A 27853-nucleotide genomic window follows, 5' to 3' on the forward strand; every position below is an offset into this window, starting at 1 on the left:
ACCTTTAATAGTATTAGGCTTAGTCCAATTCCGAATGCATGCAATTTTAGCTGGGTCAACTGACACACCCTCTGCACTGATCACATGCCCTAAGTATTCAACGGATGGAACCCCAAAGCTACACTTGCTCTTTTTAACTTTCAGGGAATAGAGCTGCAGCTTCAAAAAAACCTTTTCTAGATGGTCCAAATGATCTTCAAGTGATGAACTGTAGATCAAAATGTCATCAAAGAAGACCAAAGCGAACTTCCTCAAATATTCCCTCAACACATCATTCATCACTGACTAAAATGTAGATGGAGCATTTGTTAGACCAAACGGCATGACTAAGAATTCATAATGGCCATTATGTGTTCTGAAAGCAGTCTTATTTATATCAGCAGTATCCATCCTAATCTGATGATAACCAGATCGTAAGTCAAGCTTTGTAAAAATTGTGGAACCATGCACCTCATCTAATAATTCATCAACCACAAGAATAGGATACTTATCTTTGACAGTGGCTGCATTCAAGGATCTGTAGTCCACACACATTCTCCATGTGCCATCTTTCTTCTTAACCAAAAGTACAAGAGAAGAGAAAGGGCTAACACTAGGTCTAATCACCCCATTAGCCAATAATTCTTGCACAATTTTTTCTATTTCAGCCTTTTGAAAATGAGGATACCGATAAGGTCTCAGACTTACTGGTGGTGTATTAGGGAATAACTCAATCTTGTGATCTTGCTTCCTGCTTGGTGGCAGTGTTGTTGGCGTTGTGAACAGCTCCTCATACTTGTTGATTAAGGCTTGAATTCGTGCATTTGGTGTATCTAACTTTTCATTCGCCAAAACCGGTTGCACTTGGACTAGCATGGCCTCTTTTTTCTTTTTTAAGCAGCCTGGTCATGGCTTTACAACCAATAACAGTCGTTGTGGCAGTAGTGTCCCCCTGCAATTGGTACTCAAAACCGTGCACACAAAATTTCATACGCATGGTGTCAAAATTCCACAAAATGTCACCGAGGGGCCTCAACCAACTAGCTCCTAAAACTATTTCATAGCCAGTTACAGGAAGTATGTAAAAATCATCTGAGAAACTGAATTGCTGGAGTTGGAGCTCAATCTTAGCTTCCCCACAAGTCTTCATTTTTGCACCACTAGCTAAAACAACATGTAAAGGAGAAAAGTTGTGTACCTGTACCTTGGTGCCTCTGAGAAGGTGTGGATGAATAAAATTATGAGTAGCACCTGAATCAATAAGCACATGAACTACTTTCTTGTTAAAATTGCCCTTTAGTTGCATAGTGGCTGGACTGGACTTGTTATTACTCATGACCTGCAATCTGATGAGTGGCTCCTCAAGGTCAGTGATTGGTGGAACCTCCTCCTCTACCAAATCTGTTGAACTCAAAAGATCTCCTTCATCCTGTGATATTTCCATCACCATTAGTTGTACCTTTCTACAATTATGACCTGGCTTAAATGTCTCGTCGCAAAAAAAACATTGATTTTTTGCTCTCCGTTCTTGATACTCAGCTTGAGATAACCTCTATTTCCAGTGTGAGGTGTATTTCCACTTGATGGCTGAGCATTTCTGGCCATTAAAGAGCCTTGCAGTTTGGGGTTATTACTTGAAGGAGTGAACCTGTGAGCAGAAGTGGAATGAGTGCCAAGAAGTGGCCTAGGTTGATTAGAACTTCTTGCATAGCTTCTGTGACTTTCATTCCTAGTTTCATAAACTCTAGCTAGTTCACATGCCTCATAGAGAGTTCTAGGTTTCTGTGCTTGTACATCAACCCTGATGTCTTCCTTCAATCCCCCAATGAAGCATGATAATAACACCTCAGGAGGAAACCGCGGGGCTCTTCGAGATAACTTTGTGAATTGTTCCTTGTAGTGCTCCACACTGCCCGTTTGAGACATCCTAGCCAATGCAGCTTGGTATTCCGACCTGTTATAGCTACTGAATTCTCTCATCAGTAGATCAGCTAGCCCTTGCCAGGTGTGGGGAAATTCATGCCGAAACATATACCATCTGTCGGAAGCCTTATCCGTCAAATGCATGGTTGCTATTGAGAGTTTTCTTTCTTCGGGAATCTGATAAAACTCAAAATACTGTTCTGCCTTGTTGAGCCACTCAACAGGATCTCCCCCACCGAAGCTACTGAATTCCAGCAGCATTTGTTTCATTGTAGGCAAAGTAGGGTCAATATAAGGCACGGGACCAGGCTGCTGGAACACAAATGGGATTGATGAGTTGTGAGAGTACGGACCAGTCATGCGTGGAAATGACAAATGTGGTGTGATAACTGGGAATTGGTTGCTGTGTGAAGAGATGTTGGTTGTAGTGGTAGTGGCATATGTAGGATATATAGTGTGATCCTGAGCTGAACTCTTAGCTTGGGTGAAATGTGGAACTGCAAATGGCAAGGTTGGTGTAACAGTGGTGGAAGGGAATGAATGCATAGTGACGTTATAAGGGCCAGAGTAGGTCATGGTAAATGGATCAGGTTCCCACATTGGTTGGCTGAATCCAGAACCTTCCTACTTCCTCTTCATCTCCACTCGATGAAGCTTCCTCCTCTTTTTGCTCATAGGCGACTTATCCTCTCTCATTTGACTTTCTGTTCTTGCCGTTAGAGCATCAACTTCAAGATAAGCTTTTACACATTCAAAGAATGACCAAGAGTCTTGTTAGGGGGGCATTAATTACCTCATTCAGTCATTGTCAAAGTGTTCTAGACTTTTCTGCCCAGCGTGACCCATTATATTTTTATTTATTGATCTAGTACTTCCCCATCTATCTATCACTACTAGAATAATGTTATTAGACATCACCATTATTAAATCGGTCAGGATTGCACCTGATGTTAAAAATTATGTTAACATCAGTTTGTGAAGAAACATTTCTATTATTATTATGGACATCAGTCACCAAAGAAACCGATGAGAAAAGTTTCGTACGAAAAATTAACAAAAACGCGGAGGGACTAAGTTGAAAAATTTGAGAAACGCGGGTCTTAAAATTTCATTCCCCCCACACTTAGTCACTTTATCTAAAAACTTTCGAACCTTAATCGATAGACTCTCACTCTGAGTCTCTGACTGCCTCCTTCGCGTCCCCGACCTCAGCTCCTTCTCCAACCTGAGCTCGTTCTCTGCGTTCAGCTCTTTCTCTCTCGCTCTTCTCTGAAACCCTAGCGCTCTCCTCCCTCTCCTGCTCTCTTTCCACGGCTACTGTCTCTCCCTCATTGAACTACTGCCTCTGTCCCCTCACCGGCGCCATCGCCTCTGCCGGTGCTTCTCTTCCAACACCACCACGTCGTTGCTCAGAGATCCGAACCCCAACTGGTCCAACCTGCCTCCAAGGAGTTTATCCTTCTCAATTGGTGCGACTTCGAGCACCAAATGCCAGCGACGAAGGAATCGAACACAACCGCAATTACGACGGTGAAACCAGCATCAGGTACTCACTCATACACACTTTGTTCTTTGTTTCTGGGTTTGCAGATTCCCGGTTCTTCCTGCTCTCTCTCCGTCTCTTCTGATTTTTATTTCTTTTCAGAGTCTCTGAAAGATTTTGTTCAAGATCTAAGAATTCACTTGTTTGTGATGGTTAGTGATTTTAATATTGTTCTTTGTTTGATTTGAATTGACTGGGTTTACTTAGGTCTCTTTGCTTTGGAGAAATGGAGGCCACGATGCCCATTTGCAAGACTGTTACTCCAACTCCAGTGAGTGCCTATATTTTCTGAAGCTTATTTTGATTTGGATCTGGGTTTTGAATGTACAGTTGTGTTCGGATTAGTTGGAATTTGATGTATATATAGAAGTTCACTGGGAAAGCTTTCATTTTGGTTGATTAGAGCTTGTTTTTGATTCGTGATTTTGAAATTTTTGGGCAGAAAGTTGGTTTCTAGGGTTCTTTAGTGAAGTGGATTAGAAGTACCAATTTTTATTTGGTATCTTTTCTTATTTCTGTATGTATGGTGTGTTTCAGTTTAAGATGTGGATGAGGTTTCGGTGATTGAATCGTATATACTTAGCTTCATTCATTTTTAGTTTTTGTTTCAATATTTTGAAACACCCTTTTGATGTGTGTGAAACACTGTTCTCAGAGATATTGTTTTGAGTGGTGAGTTTACATTGAATTAGGCTTGTTTGATAACTGGAAAAAGAAGACACATTGATTCTTATTTGGGGGTTGAAAAAAAAAAAATGCAGTGATTCAGTTGGTTGGAGTGATCGAATCCAATTCCACACTCCCCTGTGGGAGGATCTGATGAACTCAAATTTCTTGCATTTGGCGACATGGGAAAGGCTCCTCGTGATTCTTCTGTCGTGCATTATATTCAGGTATATGAATTGTGATGCTTTTTTAGTACTGCAGAAATTTAGACTCAAACAATAGTAATTGAGCATTGTTCTAACTCACAGCACAACATGTCTTGTTTAATTTAGTAAATCAACATGGATAAAATTAGTAAAATAAGGGGGGAAAAAAGAAACTAACTATACAGTACATTGTTTTTCTTCTACGTACCTCGAAGGAAAAGAAAAGGCTGATTTTAATCTTGCGGCATGAATAGCCAGGATCCCTCTCAGTGATTGAGGCCGTGACGGATGAAATAAATTCCAGGAATGTAGACTCTGTCTTCCACATTGGAGATATAAGCTATGCCACTGGGTTTTTAGTTGAATGGGATTTTTTCCTTCACCAAATCAACCCTATTGCTTCTCGAGTTTCATACATGACAGCTATCGGGAACCATGAGAGGTACGTGTGCTCAGAAGACATGCTCTAGGAACTTAATTTGAAGTTCTCTGAGAGGCTTCGATACCATTTTATAGTATATCTAGCTATCTTGGTGTACATTGTTGGTACATTATCTAACAGCTCATTTTGGGATCTAGTGGTTGTTTAACACGTACAAACAGACGACTTCAAGTATAATGTCATATTTTCTTGTTTACTTAATTCTATATATGCTTGCTTCTACACTTTTCAGGGACTATATAGACTCTGGATCAGTGTACATTCTTGCAGATTCAGGTGGGGAAGTTGGAGTTCCCTATGAGACTTACTTTCCAATGCCAACCCCAGCAAAGGATAAACCATGGTATTCCATAGAACAAGGAAGCGTCCACATCATGATGATTTCAACAGAGCATGACTGGACCAAAAATTCTGAGTAGGTAAAGATGAGGCACTGGTCTATAGTATTCTACAGCTGTGCACCGCACTTCTATTTGCATTTGATGTTTTTTTATATGCTCTTGCAGTATCAATGGATGAAAAAGGACATGGCTTCAGTTGATCGATCTAAAACTCCTTGGTTGATATTTATGGGGTAAGTACTTAAATGCTTCAAAATTATTCAAGTTTATGTAATTTTTCTATAGGAACACCATACAATATAAATCAGTTCTTTCAACCGTTGGTTTCTGATTCACATCAGATTTGTTCGTGTGCATGACATACAGTTTGAACCACAGAAATTGTCTACTGTGCATAATTTCATCAATATCAATAGTTTATAACTGCTTGAAAGTGTCACCAGATTTTCACGCATATTTTAATATTTTCAAATTGCAGGCATAGACCAATGTATACATCTGCCCCTGGATTCCTGAGTGTTGATGAGAAATTCGTTGACAAAGTTGAACCATTACTTCTGGCAAGCAAAGTAACATCCCAGACCTTCCCCTAGCTAGTTAATGTTTTCTCTTTCATTTCTCAATGGATTCCATTTTCTTTTCTAATCTGGTTTTCTATTGGATTCTCTAGGTTTAAACATGGGATTTAAAATTTTTTTTGCTGACATGTACATGCTATTTGAAATTTGAACTAGGTTGATCTAGTGCTGTTTGGTCATGTCCATAACTACGAGCGAACCTGCTCCATTTATAAGAGCCAATGCATGAAATTGCCTTGCAAAGATGAGGCTGGGATCGACACATATGATCACAGCAACTACAGTGCCCCAGTGCAAGCCATAATTGGAATGGCTGGCTTTTCCTTGGACAAGTTTCCCAGTGGTGTAAGTCCTTCTTGACTCTGTCATATCTCTCTTCAAATATGTGCACTTAATTGTACAAGCATGTTCTTCATTGTTCTTTACATGGAATTGGGACTTCATTCAAACAGATTAACAATAGTTGGAGTTTATCAAGGCATTCTGAATATGGTTCTCTCAGAGCGCATGCAACAAGGACAGATATCAAATTAGAGGTGAGTATGTATGAAAACTTGAGATTAGCGCTTCATACTGTAAGACATTTACGTATGGACTCAATGACATTTATCTAAGTGATTGTGATTAGTTCAGTGACTAGGTGATTAAGTTATAAGAGTTTGTGATGAGTTCCACTTTTGTGTCGATATTGAGATTAATATCTGATCTTATATTGATAAGTACTTGATTAATTATTTGCTTATCTACATAGGCAAGTAAGAGATAAATACTGATGATGATATAGAGGATCAGTCATAGTAAAACAGAGTCTCTCTTATGGGTAGAACTCTGTTGATGACACCTCTATATAAATGAGGTCCCTGTGAACTCTAATACACAAGTCTTCATCGTCTTGCCCCATAGAGAGACTCTTGGACTTTAGAGCTTCGCAGAAGATCTCGTTTGCACTATCTCTATTCCTGATCCATGGCTGCTCCAGGTACGTGACCATTAACTCCAATATGTACATGTTTCATAACTACTACAAACATTTGAACATAACTGTATCTAAACTATTTGTTGGTGATCTTGGATGTTTGAATATAACTATACATGTATCTGTAGTAAAGCTTGATTGTGTTTATATTCTGTGTTTAATCTTTCACATACTTCATAGCATATATGTTAACTTCGAGTCTGCAAGAGTTTAAGATCGAATTTCAATGTGCTGATCCAAAAAATTCTCTCACGTTTGTTTTGTTTGTTTCAGTTTGTGAATGCAGACACAAGAAAAGTTGACGACAGCTTCCACATTACAAAAGCATAAGTTAGATAAATTGAATTTAACTGTGGCTTCCACAGTTTTTTCTTTAGTACAAGGCAAGATATATATTGCTCCCTTTAGTTAGATATGTATATATGTAATTAAATTTGTAAAAGTACGAGGATGAATTGATCATTGATCATTGATTTTTGAATTTTGAAGTTGTGTAGATACTTTTCACGAAGAGAAGAGCAAACATGAAAGAAGAAAAGAAAACAAAGCTTTGACTATGGAATTGTTGGCTGTGGCATATTAGTCCTTGTAGCCAAAATGGAGGAGATTATATATAGGTTGGTCATGCTGGAATTTTCAGCCACACAGAAGTCTTCTCTTGCATCTAATTCAACTTACAATGTGGAAGAGCCTGGTGATCTGTAAGGCAGAAATGGAGAAATGTATAGATTTGATAATGGAAGAATTAGAGAGAGTTTGTAAGAGTTAGTGAAAAAGTTTGTGAACCAGCTTTTATGATATGTAAAACGATAGCATATTCGGCAAACATTATAAGATTGTGATTACTAGTCTTATCGCCTAAACCTGCAGCATCGCGCGGACGTACTTTCTAGTATGATGTCTAGATATAAAGTTGAAATCAGTTTTAACCATAAAAACTGATGTCTAGTAATACAGATACATCAGTTCCAAAATGAAAATCGATGCTACTGAAATATACAGACATCGATTTTTTGTCGAAAACGATATGTTACTGAGTACCAGACATCAGTTCCAAAATGGAAATCGATGTTACTAAAATATACAGACATCAATTTTTTGTCAAAAACGATATGTTACTGAGTACCAGACATCAGTTCTAAAATGGAAATCGATGTTACTAAAATATACATACATCAATTTTTTGTCGAAAACGATATGTTACTGAGTACCAGACATCAGTTCCAAAATGGGAACCGATGTCTGTAACAGTATCAGTCATCGGTTCTTAAATCCATAACGATGTTAAAACGCAAACTTGTGTTGTGTAATCTATATTTCTTTAAGCATTAAATACAATAAAATGTGGGTTTAACAATAGTAAAACATGTAAGTTTGTTATCATTTAAACCTATTTACATTGATTCATAATTAGGAACCGATGTCTACACGAATACTAGACATAGGCTAAAAACCGATGTCTGCATTTTCCGGATCTTTCTCATCACCCACAAAGACATCGGTCAGGTTTTTGTTTCTCATCGGTTTTTGGCCGATGTCTGGGGCCATAATTCTAGTAGTGTATCGTCATAAACTGGATCGTAGATTTACTCGTAAGTCATGCAATAATGGAAACTAATTTCTAAGTGTAAAGTACAGAGTTCTAGTGATGCAACAGGCAACCAAGGATGTATATATTTTGATTTGTGTATATTGCAGCTTAATTTGGAGTAATGGTGTCAGGGAGAAGAACAAGGAAACTGATAAACCATCTTGTAGAACTCATGGAAAATTTGTCAATGAGCTAATGAGGTTGCCATTAATGGATTGGTGGGGATCTAGAAACGATGACAAAGACACCAGTCTCAAAGAGTTTGTATATAATGTTCTAGTCTAATTTTTAAAGCCAACGGTCAACAGGGGACTCATGTCAAAAGTGACAGTGACAAAGACAGAAGCCAGTAAGCTTAGCTAGGTACTAATTTTAATATGTCTTATGGCCTCAGGCCTTAACGTATGAAAAGTGTTTCGTCCATTTGAGACTTTTTCAAGTATTCATGTCGCATTGATGATTGATGTTGTGTAGGTGTAACTATAATTTCCCTAGTGCAAAGTTTTTCCTGCTAGAGACTAAAACGTCGCCGTCTCTAAGGGCGTAAGGGCGTCAAGGGGAAGTTGGCAAATGTAGGGGTGGGTACTTTGTACCGAAAATGAGGTTATCGACCCGAACTGCACCGAAAATGCGGTTCGGTAACGGCACCGAACTAAAACGATGTCGTTTCATGGTCACACCGCACCGAACCGCTTTCGCTTAAAAGCGGTTCGGTTGCGGTTTCGAATCATAAACCGCCCGATTTAAACCGACCCGCACCGAATTTGTTTTAATTACATTTTATTTATTTATTATTTCTCTATTGATGGAAATGTTGGTTTTTAATATATAAGAAATCCATTTTTGTTTAGGTTTTCAGTTTGTAATAAGTTGCTATGTTTGCTTGATCATTGATATATATATATATATATATATATATATATATATATATATATGGGTTTGTTAAGTGTTCAAATATGGTCTTTCTACAAGTTGCTTGATATTTGGGTGACATTTGCCAATTTGTGTGGACTTTAAATGCATTCAAAATTTATTTATGCCTTATTGAAACTGTTAGGTAAAAATAAGCATGATTTTGGCCCTCTCTTTCTAGTTGAAATTAATAAATTTGTCCAAACCGAAACAGACCCGCTCCGCACCGAAAAATGGTGTAACCGAAATAATCGATTCATCCATTTTGTAATGCGGTTGCGGTTTGATATATAGGCCAACCGAAAAAAACGATTTGGTTGCGGTTTAGACCTTAAACCGAACCGAACCGCACCGCGCCCACCCCTAGGCAAATGCTAGAGGAGAGGAGGAGGAAGATAAGCAATATCTGGATAAACGCTTCGCTACTAAAGCTCATGGTTAGTTTTACTCAAGGTTCTAAAAAATGTTAGGCGCTAGTCGGGTGAAAGCTAAAGAACTAGCGTTCAGGGAGAGCCTAGACTAGTCGATTTTATTTTTATTTTTTTATTTTTATTTATATAACATATAATTATATAAATAAAAGGAGTATTCAATATCCAACAACCATTTTTATATTTACAAATTATGCAATTCAGTTTATCAAAACAGAGCATAATTCAAAAGTCAAATGAATTACTAAAAATTCAAAAATTCGATAACATTAACATATAGCAGAATTAAAAACTGAGCATACAAGTAATCAAGTGTACCGTTGATATTCGTTATTCAATTACCATTCACAGCGGCCAAAACAGATGCAATTCAATTATAATTGATTCAATTCCCATCCAAAATAGATATTTCAAAACAGCTCGAACCCAGAAACACCACAGCCCAAAACCGAAAACTTAAGAATGAGAAACTCAATCGAACCGAGCAACTTAACAAGAGATTCAAGAAATTCGAACCCAGAAATCGAACCCAAAATTTCTCCAAGCTTGAGCCACCGAGCTTCACAGAGTCACAGTCGAAGAGAACAAACCAAGAGTGAAGAATTCGAGCCTTCGACTGAAAAGTGTAAACCCAGAAATTGTGAGATTGTGAGAATCATGATTCATGAGAGAGGCAGCAAATCAACTAAAAGTCTAAAACCCAGAAATTCGACTCAAAATTTCCCTCTTTCATTTCTCAATTCTGCTTTTGGGTTTCTCAAGTTTGGCCGTCCTTGGGGTTTTTGTTTTCACACAGGGCTCTGCTACTACAGAAAGTGCTTTTCCTCCACGCATTTCCTCAGGTAAACCATTTTACCGTTTTCTTTAGTTGGGTTCGTAACTTTATCAATCCAAAGTCTTCAACTTTTATAGTAATTCTATGTGGGTTATGTGGAAAATTCAAATAAAACTGAACCCGGTTTGATGAACTCATAGTTTGTGAAGAGTACAGTGATGATAGCCGGATTCCTACTATGGTAAATTCTTGCTCTGGGATGTATGGATCTTCTAGAGTTTTGCTTGTTACTGATCTGAGCTTTAGGACATTAGTAACATTACCTTACTTTGGAATAAGGGTAGGGCGTACACTGAAAATAGCCACATCCTTTTACTTTTGTATAAGGAAGGATGGAACCAGATTTAGCGCTTAAAGTTCTGAGATAGACAGTGTCTTTTGTGTGTATAAGCTCCATTATTTTGGACAATTCAAAGGCTATGGGAGATTTGCCATCTTCGTGTGTGTTCTGTGTCACAAACACAATAACACCAAGATGTGGAGTTATGATGGGTGAGGAAAAGGAAACTAAATTATCCATGAAGACAAATTGTGGAATTTTATGTAGAGCTGTTCTCTCTACCCATCTGGGTTGGAATAAGGTTTAGGTTAATATACATAACCGTGCTGAACTTTTAGACACCATGAATCAAGAATAACTTTCTTATCTTCTGGATATATATATTTTTTTTCAATATCAACTTTTGAGTCTGCTAACTGCAAATAGTGAATTATATATGTTGAATGAAATTTTAAGCTACTCAAGTTGAATGTATGATTATATTTTTCTTTTGTCTTATAGCAAAAGTATGGCACACCAGAACAGGATGCACTGAGAAGGGATCTAACTATTAACAGGTATATGTCTTCTCCAAGAATTTGCCGCAAATGAAACCATGTTAGGAAAATGTGATTAGTATTTTAGATAGTGCTTGTTGATATGTATTATGCAATTAATACACCTGCCTCTTCTCTACAGTAACTACACTTTAAACCTTATCTATACTTGATTGGAATAAATTATGCTTTTAATGGTTGTTTCATTTCGGTGTACAGCTTATTTTACAATATCAAATACCAAATCCATTGAACATTGGATTAATAGAGTCTGTATGTCTTTATTTTTCCAGATTTTCTTAACCCACAAATGGATCTGCCACTTTGGTTTTAAAATATTATTATCATTATCATTATTTTATAGTTATTTTTATTTATGAAGTTATTTATTTTTTCTGCTTTGCAGGAATTGAAAATCTAAAATGTGGGAAAATTGCTGCTCCTTTACCACCAAAGGATACATTTATGGAGGATCCGCTACGCACGAGTTCTTCAAGCTATCCGTTTTGGTACTTTGCCATCTTATCCTTGAAAAGTCAGTTTTATTAGGCTACTCTTTAAGAAATAAAAGTACAAAACAAATATATTCCTCTCCTTAGTTTGCTTCCTTTTTATTCAGTCAGCAACACTTGAGTTTATTGTAAAGGTTCTTTTATTTTTTTAATTTTTTTTTCCAACAAATTTTAACAGATTCTCACTTTTATACACACCTTTTAAAATGTAACACTCAATCATACCATATTTTGGTCATTTGATTTCAGCGCAAGGTTCAGATTCATACTCGATGAACAACTAAAGGAAGCTTCTGCCTGTGATGAAGTGAAAGCTGCTCTATCAGCTAAAATTAGCAGAGAGCAAATTGGAGCTGAGGTAAATTCCTGTCTACCATACCTTTAACTGATGATTGTTCTGCAGTTTACTGGGAATTTAAGCTTCCAGAGGTACATATATAGGAACTATCTGCTCATTATTTTCTTTCTTCTCCTTAATCAGATTGATCTGATGATCTCTGGAAACCAACCTGTACGTCCAAGCTATGACCTATATATGTGACTTGAAGTTATTTTGGGTTGTCTTCAGTCTTCATCCGCAGTGTGAGCCATCAGAAGGATGCGACAGGTATGGTTACTTAAGAACATGGCATTCAACAAGTATAGCTATGATATCATATATTTGTAGACATATTAGAAATATTAGTTCATAAGAATTGTTGCTTCATTGTATTTCCCGACTAGTGTTCTAGGACTATTATCAAAGCATCATTCTTGATTCAACATGTAAAATACATTCTAATTCTGACTTTGCCTTCTTTGTCCCCTGTTTCTTTCTTGGGTATAATGCTAATTGTTTATTTTTCTTTCCTAATCCAGCATTGTGTCACATACTTGGATTGTACATGGATTCTTATTCAATTAGTGGGGCACTCTACTTTCAATGTGAGTGATAGCCTGGTTTTTAATACAAGAATGTTCTTTTCTATCCCTTTAGCAGTTTTTGTTATTTATTTATTTATTGTCATCTTAAAGTAGTAGTTATTCAATGGTTATTTGTTAGTTTTTACAACTCTTCAAATTCTATTCCTGTGTTTTTGGTTTTCAGGACGAACAAAGAAGGCTTTCCGTTTATGCTGCAATGTTCCTTCCACTTAGGAAGACAATGTATAAAGATAGGAAAGCAAAAGATGTAAGGCTTTCTTCACCTCTTTTGAAAACAATATTTGAGTGTTATTTCTCTTTGTTTTAGTTTCTGTTTCAATTTCGTGAATGACCAAACAATGGAAAGCTAGAAACCTCTGTTTTTCTTCATTTGTGAACCATCATATAGCCTGTAGAATTGAATATTAAGCCAACAATAATATCTTTTGGTTAAGCCATCATATTACCAAAAAATGTTATTAAATACGTATTTAACATTTTTTTCTTCATTTGTGAACCATCAGTAAAATGGAATGGACAGAGTAAAAACTAATGTCATATTGTTAAATAGAAGCAAGAATTCTTTTGCTGTTGTTATAGTGAGAAGGGGCTAAGAGTTAACTAGTTCATAGTTTATTGTACTCATTTTGGAGCATGTAGGTATTATGTGAAATTGGTTGATATCAAGCTTTTATTTTAGCACGCCTATTTTTTATTTATTTATTTATTTTTTGAACAATTTGTAGTTTAGCATTTAACTTCTGTTCTTTCACTATAGGTTCCTGTCGTGAATTATATTTTCAGAGACTCCCTTAAACAAGGAGTCAGCAATGCTGAAACTGTAAGTTTGAGTTTGTTTCTCTCAACCGATTAATATACTTTGCTGACATGCTAAACTCTTGTGATAGTTATAGCATTACTTCTTGAATGCGCAGTAATGATACATGTAATCACAAAATTATCTTTGTAACAGGTTATTAATTTACACAATGCATTGGAGAAGTTTTTGTCTTTGCTTCCTCACTTTGTACCAAATGGGGATGTAAAACTCGCCGAAGTTGATATGGGAAGAGAATATGTTGATGTCCCTCTTACATCGAAAGAATCGAATCTCCGAGTGTTAACAGGTATAAGTTCCTGAGTCATAATTGTTTTGCTGAGCCAAGTTTACAGTATTGCATACTTTTGGAATCCATAATATGCAAAGAGACACGCCTTTTACTAGTCTGAATTGAGCAGTGATAATCCTGTTAGTGCATTTGTCATAGTTAGAAGCTCCATATCTGCATCTAAGCATATCATCACATATGTTTGTTATGATTACTGTCCTCAATATCCTTGCTATAGTTCTTAAAGGAAAACCCTTGGACTTGTTATCCTTTTGAGGGAAAAAAAAAAAAAAAGCCAGCCTTTTCATTATATCAAAGTCCAAGAATGATGTCATCATGTATAGTTAATTTGGTTACATTGTCAGTATCCTCAGTATGGTAAATAAAGGAAAACTTTTGGATTAGTTATCTAGGAAAATAAGAATCAAAATCTTCCACAACAGATAGCAGTGTAGTTTGTGATAAGTCACTCATTGTCTTAGTAACCTTTGTTCTCTGAATGGATATTATGTTCCTTAGTTTGGCATGCATCTTTGGTGGTGTATCATGATTAAGTGTTGGGAAATGCTTCAGGAGTTTAGAGTAGTATTGAATTAAAATCAAGCTTGTAGTTTTTTATTTGTTTTTTTTTTTTTTCTGTGTATTGTATCTTCTAAATGACTCTTCCTGTTTGGGTTATTGATTACGTTGAACTCTTTTTCTGAGCCACTGAACTTCTTATTGTCAACCTTGCACTTTCAACTGTCCATGGTTTCTTTTACGAGAAATTAAAGATTTTTGGCGAGTTGCTTTGCTGATGTCTACACTTTTATATCCCACCAACGTCTTAAACAAGAATCTCAAACCAGAAGATCGCAGAGCTTTGCTTGTAGAAGCTGAAAGGTCCATAAATAATCTAGGTATCAACAGACTCTTTTAACCACATGTTTCAGATGATATACATGTGGTATTTCTTAGTTTCAGTTAGAGAAGTTTGCTAGAATATTATACTGGTGACCAATGAATTAAAAAGGCTCAAAAAGCGGATTTCCGGCCTGAAACTGAGTGTGTTTCACTGGTTAGGCGACGAGGCTGCTGAGGCGTCCTTCAAGGCGCTCAAGGCGTCCAAAACAGAGCTCAAGGCGTTAAAGGCGTACGCTCTGGAAAAGAAGAAAAATGACGTCGTTTTGGTCTTTTGGAACAGAATGGGTTTAAAGGTCGCGACTGAAGGTGCTTGGACTTTGTACAGCCGATTTCAGCCCTCTCTCTTCCAAAAGGTACCAAATTCGATCCCTAACCCAGAGTTCGAGTTAGGAGCTCGATTTCGACGCAGCAGTCAATTTGAAGGTGTCGGAGCTCGATTCGCAGCAGGCCATTTTAAGGTATTGGAGTTCGATTCGCAGCAGGCCATTTGAAGGTATTGGAGCTTGATTTGCAACAGGCCATTTGAAGGTATGATTCCAATTGATTCCATTATAAATCTTGAAAATAGTGTTTGAACCAAGGCTATATTGATCTGGGTTTGTGTTGTTCGACTTGTTCCTGTCTAGACAATCATATATGAATATGATTATATGTATCTGGGTCTGAAGGAGAAGTCTTACTTTTGGGCATCACTTGTTGATGGGTGGACATCGAGATGATGTGGGTTATAATCTTTCATAGGAAATTTGCAAAATTTGACTGGTTATGTTTGGAGAAGTTGGAGACAGATACATTTTGACTGGTTATGTTTGCAACTCGTTTTGGTTCTTAAATATCTTGATCTGTCTGTTAACCAGTTGTCTGGGAAAATCCCACCAGAAATTGGTCTTCTATGATTTGAAGAACCTAACTTCATTTTATGATTTGTATTTCCGTGAAAATAAACTTTCTGGTTCTGTACCCACTTCATTAGGAAATTTGAGCAACCTGATCATTCTTTGAGGATTAAATTTTGTTTGAGCAGAATTAGATTCTGTTCTAGTTATTTGGGAAAAGCATTTCTCTGCTGAAATATTCTATCTTCCATCAAATACTTCACAGTAAATGGAGCCTGAGTTGCATTAATTTGTTACTGTCTGATTAAAACAGATATATGATGGCTGCGATGTTTGCTTATATTGCTATGATTTTCACAAGTTGTTCTCACTGCAGAGAATTTTGAGGGATGATAGTGATGGTAGTGATAGTTTGGATGGTGATCTCCTAGTTGATGAGGATGATGATGTCCAAGCATGAAGTAAATTTTAACAATTGTTCTTTATCTTTGGTCTTTCAACTTTAGATCTTTGATTTCATTTTATGTTGGTGAATTTGTTGAATCATATGGTTCTAGTACTTTATTTATTATGGGTGAATGACAATTAATAATGTTCTTTTGGTTGCTCTTAATGTGGTATATATAAGAGTAAGGCTTAATGTTCTTTTGGTTGCTCTTATATCGTAAGGCTTACGCCTTATGCCTTGCAAGGCTCTCCCGAAAACGCCTCGGGTACGCCTTTAGTGTTTTAAACCCTTGCTGGTGACTCAGATAACTTGAGACAGTGGGTTTTCTCATGTAGCAGCTTTGAGACAAGAAAGCGTCCCATGTCTTTAGCTTTTAAATTCTCTCTGTGTTCGTCTCTTTCTCGCTCTCTGTGTACATGGATGGGTGAGTGTGGCTGTCCAGCCTATCCTGATTTATGTCTTGGTGGAGCAGGTCTAGATAAAGTCTGGGATGTAAAGCCATTACTTAATGGAACCCTGTCATGGATGCTTTGCAGCTTAAATCTGGAGGACCACTTGTCAGTAAATGGGTAAGCTATTCTAATTCCAGCACACTGTAAAAGATTGCTGTAGGAGCTGAAACTTTAACATGCCATTGTATTCTTTTACTGGCAGCAAAGGAAGCTACTTGCATGGCAGCTTGCTCATCCTTTGGGGACTGCAGAGGAATGCCTCAAGTGGCTGAAGGAAACACACTCTTCAATTACTAGATCTGCTGGAGATATGGAGGAACTGAATGCACCCAACAACAAGAAATGTAAAACTGAAGATCGTGACTAATTGTAACTACAATCAAAAATTTTGATCAGCTATATATTAGTAATGTTGGTTGACACTGAGATGTACAAGTTCAAGTCTAATGGAAGTACTTCACTACTTGATATTCGACCCTTAACCTTTGCTGCTGTTATATATTAGTAATCTAATCTGGCTCCCAACGGTTTGTGTACATTATACAACTGATTATTTTCACCCCTGTCCACAGGTAATTACGTTCGAAATAAACGATAAATAATTGTCAGTATACTCCTTCATAAATCAAAGTTCTTATTAAATGGCGCTGACTGCATATATGTCAGTTTTCGTCTGTGACAAGACAAGCTTGGCATCTATTGCAAAAGCGTGTCCGTTGCTTTAACATTTAATGAAATGTGAATCATACACTTCTTTTGAGTCAAGCATTTGCAATCCATAATGTGGTTGGGGTAGAGCACTACAATCATGAGTCATGTGAAGGGATGGCAAAACTCTACTTTTAGTGAAGCTCTCTTTGGCTGGGTTTGACCCGATTCAATATAAATTAGCTTTTCTACAAGTATCTGAGTGAAGAGGAACAAGTAAACAAGCATTAGCAAAACTACCGCTTCCATCTGAATTGTTTTAGACATGTCTAGTATTTCCGTAAAATACTTTGCTGTATTAAAAAGCATGGCCCTAGCTGTTCAAAGAATTCAACCTTCTGATAGAATTCACTATGGCTCTTAGTAGCCATAAGGAAAATTACTTCAATAGTTCTTTTTGTTATATATGCGTAGGACAGACATCCTTGTGCTTCAAATGTATATATATTGATGGCCCAAAATGATTGTCTCTTGGCAGAGTTGGTTCCAAAAGATAGTATGACGGATTTAGTTTGTTTTTGGCTTAAATTCGCATAAATCACAACAATTCCAAATCCCAACTAAGCCTGAAGCCTAGATGAATGCCAGTACGCCTACCGAAATAGTTTTTCGATAATTGTTTCTTGCTAGTTATAACCATGTTTCATACAATCCTTTTGGAGAAAGAGAATGCTGTGTCTTCAATATGGCTGGAAGAGGTAGATATATGCTTTTGGAAGAGATAGCTACATAATATTTCATGTTTCAATTGAATAATTATTTTCTTGTTCAGTGGTTTGCATTTATGTGGTAACTAATTCTCTCTTGTTCAGTGGGTTTGCAGCATTTATGCATATTGTTTGTTTTTTTTGATCAATCAATTACTTCATTAAGGCAGGCCATAGCCCCAACAGAGTTAGACAACAGTCCGAACCCAAATACAATCTCATAAGGAAAGCTGAATTCTCCTACTCTACCCAGAACGATATAGTAAAGGAGGAAACAACCCATAACAACTAGCTTAAGGAAACTGGAGGGCAGGGAAGACCATCTGGAGAGACCCACCGACCACTTTCCAAGCGAGGCTGCTGTATGAGCTGCCATATATATTCGCTTCACGGGGAATCCATTCCCAGAAGATCCGATTGAAGAAGGTACTTCTCCATCTAATCTAATCTCATCGATGATTGATGAGGTTTTCCAGTTTCTGCATTCATTGTTGGATTTCAGATCCGTTATAACCTCCAAAGAATCTGATTCAATTCGAACATTTTGCAGATTATGTTCACGACTCCAAGGAGAATTGCACTAGCTTCAACCGATCCGTGACATGATTGCTTCGATCCACCCGCAATCATTATGATCACGAATCACAACACCTAAACCTCCAATTGATGGATCGACCCAGGCCGCATCACAGTTATCCGGAGGGGGAGGTTCCCATTTTGTGATGAAATCAGAAGAGAGAGCCGGGGTGGGAGTAATCGCAGTTAAAAACTCATCTGCAAGTCTCACGCCGAAGTCAAGAACCATTGCAGGGGAGAGTTGTTGATGTTGGTATACGAACTGACATGACATCGGGCTTTCCAGATTGCCCAGCACAAAAAACAGATTAAGGTCAGTACCCTTTTCTTCTCTTTAGCTATGGAATCAAGTTCAGCAATTCCCAATAACCAAATGTCTATAGAAATGACCTGTTGTTTATTAATTCTGAGACCCAAAGGGGATCCAAACCAGATAGCATCAACCCATGGGCAAAGAAGTTGAACATGCTCCATAGTTTCTGTAAACTCTCCACATATAGGGCAAAGAGGGTTTGTAGTTAGTTTTCTTCGCAAGAGGGATGGAGTTGCTCCATTTAAAATCCTCCAGAAGAACAGTCTAATCTTAGGGAGGGTAGGAAGTTTCCATAGTAACTTCCAGCATTTCGGGTCCACCGAATGAGATGGTCCTATGCTGGGAGAAGAAGACTTAGAGTCAAGTGAATGAATCCAATGATACCCTGATTTCACAGTGTAGCAACCAGACTTGTTCCAAGGCCAGATTAGGCGATCATGACCTCCCCTTCTTCCTTCTTCCTATAGGAATAGCCCGAATATGAGTGATAACTTCAGGTTGTAGGATATGAAGAATATGATCCAAAGCCCACGTTCTAGTGTCCCAGTCGATTAACTCACTGACCAGAGTAGGAGCACTACTTGGGACAGTCCCATTAACTACTATCAACCCATTATTAGGAGGGGGAATCCATCTATCAGACCAGATATTAATAGAAGAGCCATCGATGACTTGCCAGCAAGAACCATTAAGAAGAACATCCCTTGCTTCAATTAAACTTGACCATCCCCAAGATGCACGGTGACCTTTAATAGCCTTAGTGAAGTCACAATCAGGGTAGTATCTCGCCTTAAGCACTTTGGCCCATAGTGAATCCGGGTCTTGCAAGAGTCTCCAGCATTGCTTTGCCAGAAGGGAGAGATTAAAATGGTGTAAATCTCTGAACCCAATTCCGCCCTCAGACTTTGCCCTGCCCAAATAACTCCAACTCTTCCAATGAATCTTAGGACCCGAGTCTGTAGAACCCCACCAGTAGTTACTCAAGGCTGAGTTAATTTCCTCGCAGACTCCTTTAGGAAACATGAAACAGGCCATTGGATAGGATGGGACAGCCAATGCTACAGATTTGAGCAAAACTTCTTTCCCAGCAAGACAGAGAGACTTCTGCTTCCAACCCTCCAATTTTCTGTTAATCTTTTCCTTGATGAAAACCAGGGCCTCTTTCTTTGATCTTCCCCAAACAGTTGGCAAGCCAAGATATGTACCCGGATTCTCAACAACCTTAATCTTTAACAAAGCACACATTAACCTCTTCATCTGATCTGGGGTATTTGGTGAGAAAAAGATGCTCGATTTCTCATGGTTTAACAGCTGCCCATGGTTTATGCATATTGTTGGGTGGGTGTAACTTCACGTTTTGAAATGAAGTGGTATTAATGTCGGTGCAATGATATGCGCTTTTTTTTTTTTCTTTTTCTTTTTCTCTCTCCTTGTCAAAAAGGGTGGCGTGAATTTGAGACCTTAACCAACACTTAATAAGCTTGTTTACCTCTAGGATCAAATGCTAATCAACTAGATAACAAGCTTGAAAATTCTATTGAAGTTGGATTCTTGCAGGAACTATGAATGTTTTAATTACTTAGTTTTGCTTAATAGCTTGATGTCTGGATAAACTGGTATGCGTGTGGGACTGGATTTAACAGTGGAGACTGGACAGTGTGGGCTCATTGGCATCACTACTTTACGGACAGTGTGGGCTCATTTGCTTTATGATTGTGGAAACGCATGGGAAACATTTCGAGGAAACTTCCTCGGCACCTTTGCTTTAATTAGTGATTTGAGAATCCAATGAACTCTGCCTTTTTCTTCTTCAGAGTCTAGAAACTCTTTCACAGTCTCTCTTGTTATCTCACAGATTTCAATGGTGATCATTCAAGAAGCCTCTTCTTCTTCTTCTTCTTCTTACTCCACCCATCCATGGAAATACCATGTCTTTTTGAGTTTTAGAGGTGAGGATACCCGCAACAATTTCACAGGCCATTTGTGCAGCGCTTTGCGTCAGAATGGAATCACCACCTTCATGGATGATCAGCTCAGAAGAGGAGAAGAAATATCAACAGCACTTCTCCAAGCAATTGAACAGTCCAAGATTTCAATCATTGTGTTCTCTATAAACTATGCATCCTCCAAGTGGTGTTTGGATGAACTTGTCAAGATCCTCGAGTGCAAGAAATCAAACCAACAATTGGTTCGACCAGTTTTCTACAAAGTTGATCCCTCGGATATACGAAATCACAGAGGTAGCTTTAGGGAGGCACTTGCTAATCATGAATGCAGATTCAAAGATAACCCGGACAAGGTTCAGAAATGGAAGGATGCTCTCTCAGAAGCAGCAAATTTGTCAGGGTGGCCTCTTTTGGATGAGTACGTTTCTGTCCACCGGCTTTAAATTCCTATTTCAGCTATCAGTCTTCTTCTTTTCATTTTCTTTGTTGTTTTGATTAAAAAGATAAAAACTTTAGGATTCAAGGGGCATACTAATCCCTATATATATCACCAAGTTATCCCAATTACTATAGTATATAATCAATGAAGTACACAATTAATTTCAAGCATGTTTAATTTTTGATGGTAAGAGCAAATTCCAAAACCTGCCTGACGAGTTTGATTCTCGATGCTTTCCTCTTCATATGAATAACAATATCAAAGACACATCGTATCATATAGGTTTGCGAAGAGTTGGAATCTGCTCACCCATGTTCCTCAGAAAACAGAAAGTTTTGACATGATCATTGACAGGGGTAATGGAGCTTATGTAAATTAGATAAACAAAAGATATTGCATATTATGGTTCTGGGATAAACTGATACATTAATTGAACTTCTACAACATAAAATATATTTTATCTTACCTGTGACCGTAAATGTGAATCTGTGTTTGTATTCTTGATTAAATGTTGTTCATTTTAAATGTCCAGGCATTGCTCTGAATCCAGCGTTATTCATGAAATTGTTAAAGAGATCTCAGAGCAAGTTATAAACAGTACATATATGGATGTGGCCAGGTACCCAGTAGGAATAATACCTCGGGTGCAAGAGATCCATAAGCTTTTAGATGTTGAGGAAAGAGACGTTCGTATGGTAGGGATATGGGGGGCTGGTGGAATAGGTAAGACAACAATTGCCAGAGCTGTCTATAACTCAATTGCTCATAAATTTGATGGGAGTTGTTTTTTGGAAAATGTTAGAGAAAATTCAATGGGTGCCAAAGGCTTTGTCAAACTACAAAAGAAACTTCTTTGTGAGATTCTAAAGGGAACAAATTTGAAGGTGGCCAATGAAGCTAGAGGAATCACTATGATCAAGGAAATGTTGCAATACAAAAGTGTTCTCTTAGTACTTGATGATGTGAATGATATTGATCAGTTAAACAAATTAGCTGGTGAATGTAGTTGGTTTGGTATGGGTAGTAGAATCATCCTAACAACAAGGGATAAACAATTGCTTACAGGTCATGGTGTTAGTTTAATATACAAGGTCAAAGAACTAGCTCATCATGAAGCTCTCGAGCTTTTTAGTCGAAATGCTTTTAAAAGAAACGGACCTTTGGATGGTTTTACGGAACTTACAGAACATGCTATACGCTATGCCCAAGGCCTTCCATTAGCTTTGAGTGTTCTAGGATCTTCTCTATGTGGTGGAAATGTCGAGAAATGGCAAGCTGCATTAGATGGTTTCAAAAGCCGAGAAATTAGAGAAGTTCTCAAAATAAGTTACGATGGACTGGATGACACAGTGAAGGAAACTTTTCTTGACATTGCATGTTTCTTCAAAGGTGAATGTACAGACCATGTGATACAAACATTAGAAGCTTGTCGCCGCAAACCTGCTAAGTATGGTATTAACGTGCTCATAGACAAGGCCCTCATCAAAACATCTACGGGTCGCATTTGGATGCATGACTTGCTGGAAGAACTGGGTAGATATATAGTCAACAAAGAGTCGCCCGACGACCCTGGAAAGCGTAGCAGGTTGTGGTTTCATGAAGATGTTTACCATGTTCTAACAGAGAATACTGTAAGTGCATATCTAAATTCACCTCAACTTTAATTATTTTTGTTTAAAATCCTAAAACCTATGTAGAATATGACATTTAATTATATGAGAAAGAGCTTGGTTTGTTAATACTATTGCATTTTCATAATAGGGAACAACCAATGTTATAGGCATCAAGGTGGAGCTGCCTAAAGATTCAGATGTGATATGTTTAAGTGGGACCACTTTCTCCAACATGCGAAATCTTAGACTTTTCATACACCGTGCTGGATGCTATTCTGGCGCTGTTGATAGTCTGCCAGATAGCTTGAGGGTAGTTGATTGGCCTAGATATCCCTTACAATTTTGGCCATCCAATTTAATTCCAAGAGAACTTGCTGTAATCAATATGCCTAGGAGTCGCATCACAGTATGGAGAGATGGATACAAGGTATGTTCCTTTGGATACACATGCAGAGATCTTTAGCTTATCATCTGTTCCTTCCTCTCCATCTTTTTTATCTAATATTTTTCTACTCTGTCTCACAGCATCTAGTAAATCTTACATCAATAAATCTAAGTGGTTGTCAATACCTAACGAAAGTGTCAGACTTATCGGGAAGCCCAAACTTACGACATTTGGATCTAGATTTTTGTAGAAGTTTAGTTGAAGTGCATCATTCCGTTGGATTCCTCGATAAACTTGAGTACTTGAGTCTATTCTGCTGCTCTAGGCTTGAGACTTTTCCCACGGAAGTTAGCTGGAAATCCACGAGGACGCTTCAGCTTTTCGGGTGTGGAAGGCTTGAGAATTTCATAAAAATTGTGCACAAGATGGAGTCCATTAAAACATTGGATCTAATGAAAAGTGGCATAAAAGAACTGAAGTCATGGATTGGATGTTGCATTTCCTTGGAAGTTTTGACGTTGAATGAAACTTCAATAAAACAACTGCCCTTAACGATTGGAAATCTTACTTCTTTAAGAGAATTGGACCTGTGTGAAACTCCCCTTAAGGAATTGCCTTCATCGATTGGGTATTGCACTGCCTTGAAGAAATTGGACGCGTCTGAAACTCCCATTGAAGAATTGCCTCTATCAATTAGGTATCTCACTTCTTTAAGAGAATTGAAGCTGTCTAACACTCGCATCAAAGAATTGCCTCTATCAATTGGGGATCTCACGTCCTTGGAGGAATTGAACGTTTCTAAAACTTCCATCAGAGAACTGCCTTCTTCAATTGGGAATCTCACGTCCTTGGTGGAATTGGACGCTTCTAAAACTCTCATCGAAGTATTGCCTTTGTCAATTGGCTATCTCACTTCTTTAAGAGAATTGAAGCTGTCTAAGACTCGCATCAAGGAATTGCCTCTATCAATTGGGGATCTCATGTCCTTGGAGGAATTGAACGTTTCTAAAACTTCCATCAGAGAACTGCCTTCTTCAATTGGGAATCTCATATCCTTGGTGGAATTGGACGTTTCTAAAACTTCCATCAGAGAACTGCCTTCTTCAATTGGGAAACTCACGTCCTTGGTGAAATTGGTCGCTTCTGAAACTCCCATCGAAGTATTGCCTTTGTCAATTGGCTATCTCACTTCTTTAAGAGAATTGAAGCTGTCTAAGACTCGCATCAAAGAATTGCCTCTATCAATTGGGGATCTCATGTCCTTGGAGGAATTGGACGCTTCTGAAACTCTGATTGAAGAATTGCCTCTGTCAATTGGAAATCTCATTTGCCTTCGACAATTGACACTAAAAGGATGTGCAAACCTTACAAATGTGCGGCACGGTGTTTACGGAGGGCTGCAGCATCTACTATTTCTAGACCTCTCTTGGTGTCCAAAACTGGTGACATTTCCAAGTAGGGGGAGCGCTTTGGTTTCATCAAGTGCAGAATCTCTTCCTTTGATGCTTCCATCTAATTCAAACAATGGGCATGATCATCCTGGTTCATTATTGTTTCCCCAGCTACGGAAGCTACAATTTGAAGGATGCCAATTATCAGTGTTCTCTGATTTCCTAACGAATCTTGACTGTGTGTCCACATTACGGAGCCTTAATCTATCAGGAAGCAGTTTTGATAGTCTTCCGGCATGCATAAGCAAATTTCATCGGTTGCAATTTCTTGATTTGCGTGGTTGCGAGTGGCTTCGAGAGATTTCAGAACTTCCACCAAATATAGAATATATATACTTGAATTATTGCGTATCGTTGGAAAGATTTTCAAAATTGTCAAATATACTGGAACAGAAAGACACTCCGGGAGTTCTTCGGAGTATGCACTTGTCTAATTGCAATAGACTGATGGATAATCTTGGCATGGACGTGGTGTCGAAGATGGCAAAAGCATTACCGTATCAGGTTTTCCATCTCTCTCTCTCTCCACACACATAATCTTTCTTTTCTTTTTTACAAGTTTGACTACTAATAGTTAACACAACCATATGCATCTTGCAGCTGGTGCATACCGGCTTACATCATCATCTGATGTGCTGGAATCTTATTCTTCCAAGCCTCCAGGAAATTGAAGTTCCAAATTGGTTTGATGGGGGTGAGGTGGACACAAGTGTGCTTCCTCGTCATGGAACTGATGGTATATGTGAAATTTTGATAAAAATCCCCAGGAATCTGAAGGCTGAGAGAATAGGATTGGTTGGATTGGTTGTCTGTCTTGTTTTTGAACTTACCCATGAGTTTTTCGATGATTATAATCGTGATTTTTCACATTATTATTATCATTGTTCTGTGTGGATTGATAAAAAGCCTTATTACGATAATGGCAACCGTATTGAATTAAAAGCGACAGAGTCATCAGCTCATGATCATGTATTTGTGCATCTGACATGTATTGCTTTCAAGGAGCTAGAGGTGTTGGATCTTGTGGTTCGACTGTTACCTATTATTTCCTGCCGCCCTGTCAGAGGGTTGCTCCTAAAAAGTTTCGGGGTCCACCTGGCTAATATGAAAGAGGATCATGCAACTGGTGAAGACCTGGCACGAGAAAGATATAGGCAGAGCAATGCTAGCATTTCTGATCAGGTGGCTTTGCACGCAGAAGGGGCAGCGGTAGCATCATTAGTATCAGATGACAGCAATTACGGGGAAGTACATGAGGATCATCATAATGGGGAATAAGAACGAGAACGAGAACAGGCTAGGAACCTCATCTTCCAACAAAAAGATTTGAAGACATGGCAAGACAAAAAAATATAGGCAGACTGGCAGAGCAATGTTAGCATTTTTGAGGTGCTTTGGAATTACCTGCTTGTGATTTTGGTCACGCACAAGCTTCAGCTAGCTCTAGTATCATCATCATCAAGTACCGATTGAGGCCTTGAAGTACACTATGATCAATCATTAATACTTGGATTTCAGGTATTAATATTCCATGCACATAAACTTGTAATCTGTAGTGATAATTTTTCACTGACCTGCTTTTTCTGCACTCTCTTATGTAGAAGAAGATTTTTATTTGCCAAAGTTGATCCCGAAAGATGGCAATTGATGGTGAGAGGGGCAGAGGCACCAATTAATCTGGACTCATGTAATGGTCAAATCTCGATCAATCCACACGAACAAGGCTGGGTTTGTTCTTCAATTTCAATTTGTGTTTGCTCATTGGTTGTCTGGTGTTTTACTTATTTTTATTTTTTGTCTCTGGGCTTTTAATTGGTATTGTTTGCTGGCTTTTAGTGCGCTCTGTTTGTTACAAGTGAGAGTGATATAATGCTATATATCTTTAAACACTGGACTCATATCTGATATTATTAAACTCAGATGATTTGTATAACATATAATTTTGATATCACTAACTAAAGTAGGGAAACTACCTAAAATACCACTTCAAAATAATGTCCAGCAAAGGCACTTTAGAATGTGTGAATGGGCACTTCACCCGTATGAAAAAATAATGTCCAGCAAACATTCGTAACAGATTTGGAACATGATTCTTTTATTAAGGACAGTTTGAAGTGTGCACATTTCATACATTAGACTTTGAAAAAAAAAGTAGAAACATGCAATGGAGGGCAGCTCTTACTGAAGCAGCAAATTTGTCGCTGTGATTTCCAATTGCATTTATATAAATTTTTTTTTTTTGCTTTACTTTTCTCGCATATATCTGTCCTTTTTTGTTTATTAGTGGATTTATTCATAATTTACTTATATTTCTGAGTTGTATTGATAAGGATTAGAAAACTCTGGTAGTATAGGATTGAAGATGTTGAAATATGTAGTACGGGGCATATTCTAGGGTTTCAGACTCAATGAAGATTGAAAACCAAAAATGAATGAATTTTTTGGAAATGGATTGAGAATTGCAACTTACTTGTTTATGATTGCAAATTCAATTGTCTTACTAACTAAAGTAGGCAAACTGCCTAAAATACCACTTTAAAATAATGTCCAGCAAAGGCACTTTAGAAATACCCAAGGCACTTTAGAATGTTTGAATGTGCACTTCACCCGTATGAAAAAATAATGTCCAGCTAACATTAGTAACAGATTTGGAACATGATTCTTTTCTTAAGGACAGTTTGAAGTGTGCACATTTCATACATTAGACTTTGAAAAAAAGTAGAAACATGCAATGGGGGGAAGCTCTTACGGAAGCAGCAAATTTGTCGCCATGATTTCCAATTGCATTTTTATAATTTTTTTTTTTGCTTTACTTTTCTCGCATATATCTGTCCTTTTTTGCTTATTAGTGGATTTATTCATAGTGGCTTATATTTCTGAGTAGTATTGATAAAGATTGGGAAAACTCTGGTAATATAGGATTGAAGATGTTGAAATATGAAGATTGAGAACCAAAAATGAATGAATTTTTTTTAGTATGAATGGATTGAGAATTGCAACTTACTTGTTTATGAGTGCAAATTCAATTGTCTTACTCACTAATTGACTTGCTAACAGATTTATCAGTTATTACAACTTGTAGTGTAACCATAGTTACTGACAACTAATTGTAGACAGTAAGTCTAGTCATAGTTAAGCGTCCTATACTTTAACTCCCCCGCCCTTTCTAACCTGGTTGGCAATAAGAGAATGGAACTCAGAGCAGGGCAAGCCCTTAGTAAAGACATCTGCAAGGTGCTCTGCACTGGAAAGATGGAAATTAATTTCTATAGCTCATTTTGTGAAATTTCTAACCTGCTTCCAAGTGCCTTGT

General features: G+C 37.8%; 3 protein-coding genes across 11 annotated transcripts; 2 read left to right on the forward strand and 1 right to left on the reverse strand.

Annotated features, from left to right (window-relative positions):
- Positions 1-285: 285 nt before the first annotated feature.
- LOC112199194 lies at positions 286-2502 on the reverse strand. Its single transcript, XM_024340242.1, has 4 exons — positions 1486-2502; positions 1231-1408; positions 973-1143; positions 286-881 (listed from the first exon to the last, which is right to left on the reverse strand). Exons 1-4 carry the CDS (start codon positions 2500-2502, stop codon positions 286-288), a joined length of 1962 nt encoding a protein of 653 aa, XP_024196010.1.
- Positions 2503-9925: 7423 nt separating this feature from the next.
- Positions 9926-16660, forward strand: LOC112196885. Its single transcript, XM_040519321.1, has 13 exons — positions 9926-10430; positions 11205-11260; positions 11646-11748; positions 12001-12109; positions 12233-12358; positions 12610-12675; positions 12839-12922; positions 13433-13495; positions 13628-13781; positions 14537-14662; positions 14826-15194; positions 15879-16519; positions 16605-16660. The coding sequence occupies exons 5-11, from the start codon at positions 12350-12352 to the stop codon at positions 15155-15157; spliced, it is 834 nt and encodes a 277-aa protein (XP_040375255.1). The 5' UTR covers positions 9926-10430; positions 11205-11260; positions 11646-11748; positions 12001-12109; positions 12233-12349; the 3' UTR covers positions 15158-15194; positions 15879-16519; positions 16605-16660.
- Positions 16661-17275: 615 nt separating this feature from the next.
- Positions 17276-26512, forward strand: LOC112196542 (disease resistance protein RPV1). 9 transcript variants are annotated; one of them, XM_040517328.1, is made up of 8 exons: positions 17276-17808; positions 17923-18243; positions 18368-21070; positions 21624-22722; positions 22853-23131; positions 23230-25044; positions 25141-26058; positions 26142-26512. In XM_040517328.1, the coding sequence occupies exons 3-7, from the start codon at positions 20568-20570 to the stop codon at positions 25816-25818; spliced, it is 4374 nt and encodes a 1457-aa protein (XP_040373262.1). In that variant the 5' UTR covers positions 17276-17808; positions 17923-18243; positions 18368-20567; the 3' UTR covers positions 25819-26058; positions 26142-26512. The 9 variants fall into 9 exon arrangements, with proteins under 9 accessions (XP_040373262.1, XP_040373263.1, XP_040373265.1 ...); XM_040517329.1 differs by having other exon boundaries at positions 17984-18243; XM_040517331.1 differs by having other exon boundaries at positions 17988-18243.
- The last annotated feature ends 1341 nt before the right edge of the window (positions 26513-27853 follow it).

The sequence above is a fragment of the Rosa chinensis genome, chromosome 4, assembly GCF_002994745.2.
Source record: "Rosa chinensis cultivar Old Blush chromosome 4, RchiOBHm-V2, whole genome shotgun sequence".
Classification (NCBI taxonomy): Eukaryota; Viridiplantae; Streptophyta; class Magnoliopsida; order Rosales; family Rosaceae; genus Rosa; species Rosa chinensis.

Bases quoted from the DNA above. Each gene is read 5' to 3' on its own strand.
- LOC112199194 (XM_024340242.1), bottom strand. From the start codon at position 2,502: ATGTGGGAACCTGATCCATTTACCATGACCTACTCTGGCCCTTATAAC. The intron at 1,409-1,485 runs GTTTTTTTTGCG...GAAATATCACAG, and splicing joins ACGGAGAGCAAAAAATCAAT to GATGAAGGAGATCTTTTGAG. The intron at 1,144-1,230 runs GTGCTACTCATA...ATGTTGTTTTAG, and splicing joins TCATGTGCTTATTGATTCAG to CTAGTGGTGCAAAAATGAAG.
- LOC112196885 (XM_040519321.1), top strand. The intron at 13,496-13,627 runs GTAAGTTTGAGT...TCTTTGTAACAG, and splicing joins GAGTCAGCAATGCTGAAACT to GTTATTAATTTACACAATGC. The intron at 14,663-14,825 runs GTATCAACAGAC...TTCACTGGTTAG, and splicing joins AAGGTCCATAAATAATCTAG to GCGACGAGGCTGCTGAGGCG.
- LOC112196542 (XM_040517328.1), top strand. From the start codon at position 20,568: ATGGTGATCATTCAAGAAGCCTCTTCTTCTTCTTCTTCTTCTTACTCC. The intron at 21,071-21,623 runs GTACGTTTCTGT...TTAAATGTCCAG, and splicing joins GGGTGGCCTCTTTTGGATGA to GCATTGCTCTGAATCCAGCG. The intron at 25,045-25,140 runs GTTTTCCATCTC...TGCATCTTGCAG, and splicing joins CAAAAGCATTACCGTATCAG to CTGGTGCATACCGGCTTACA.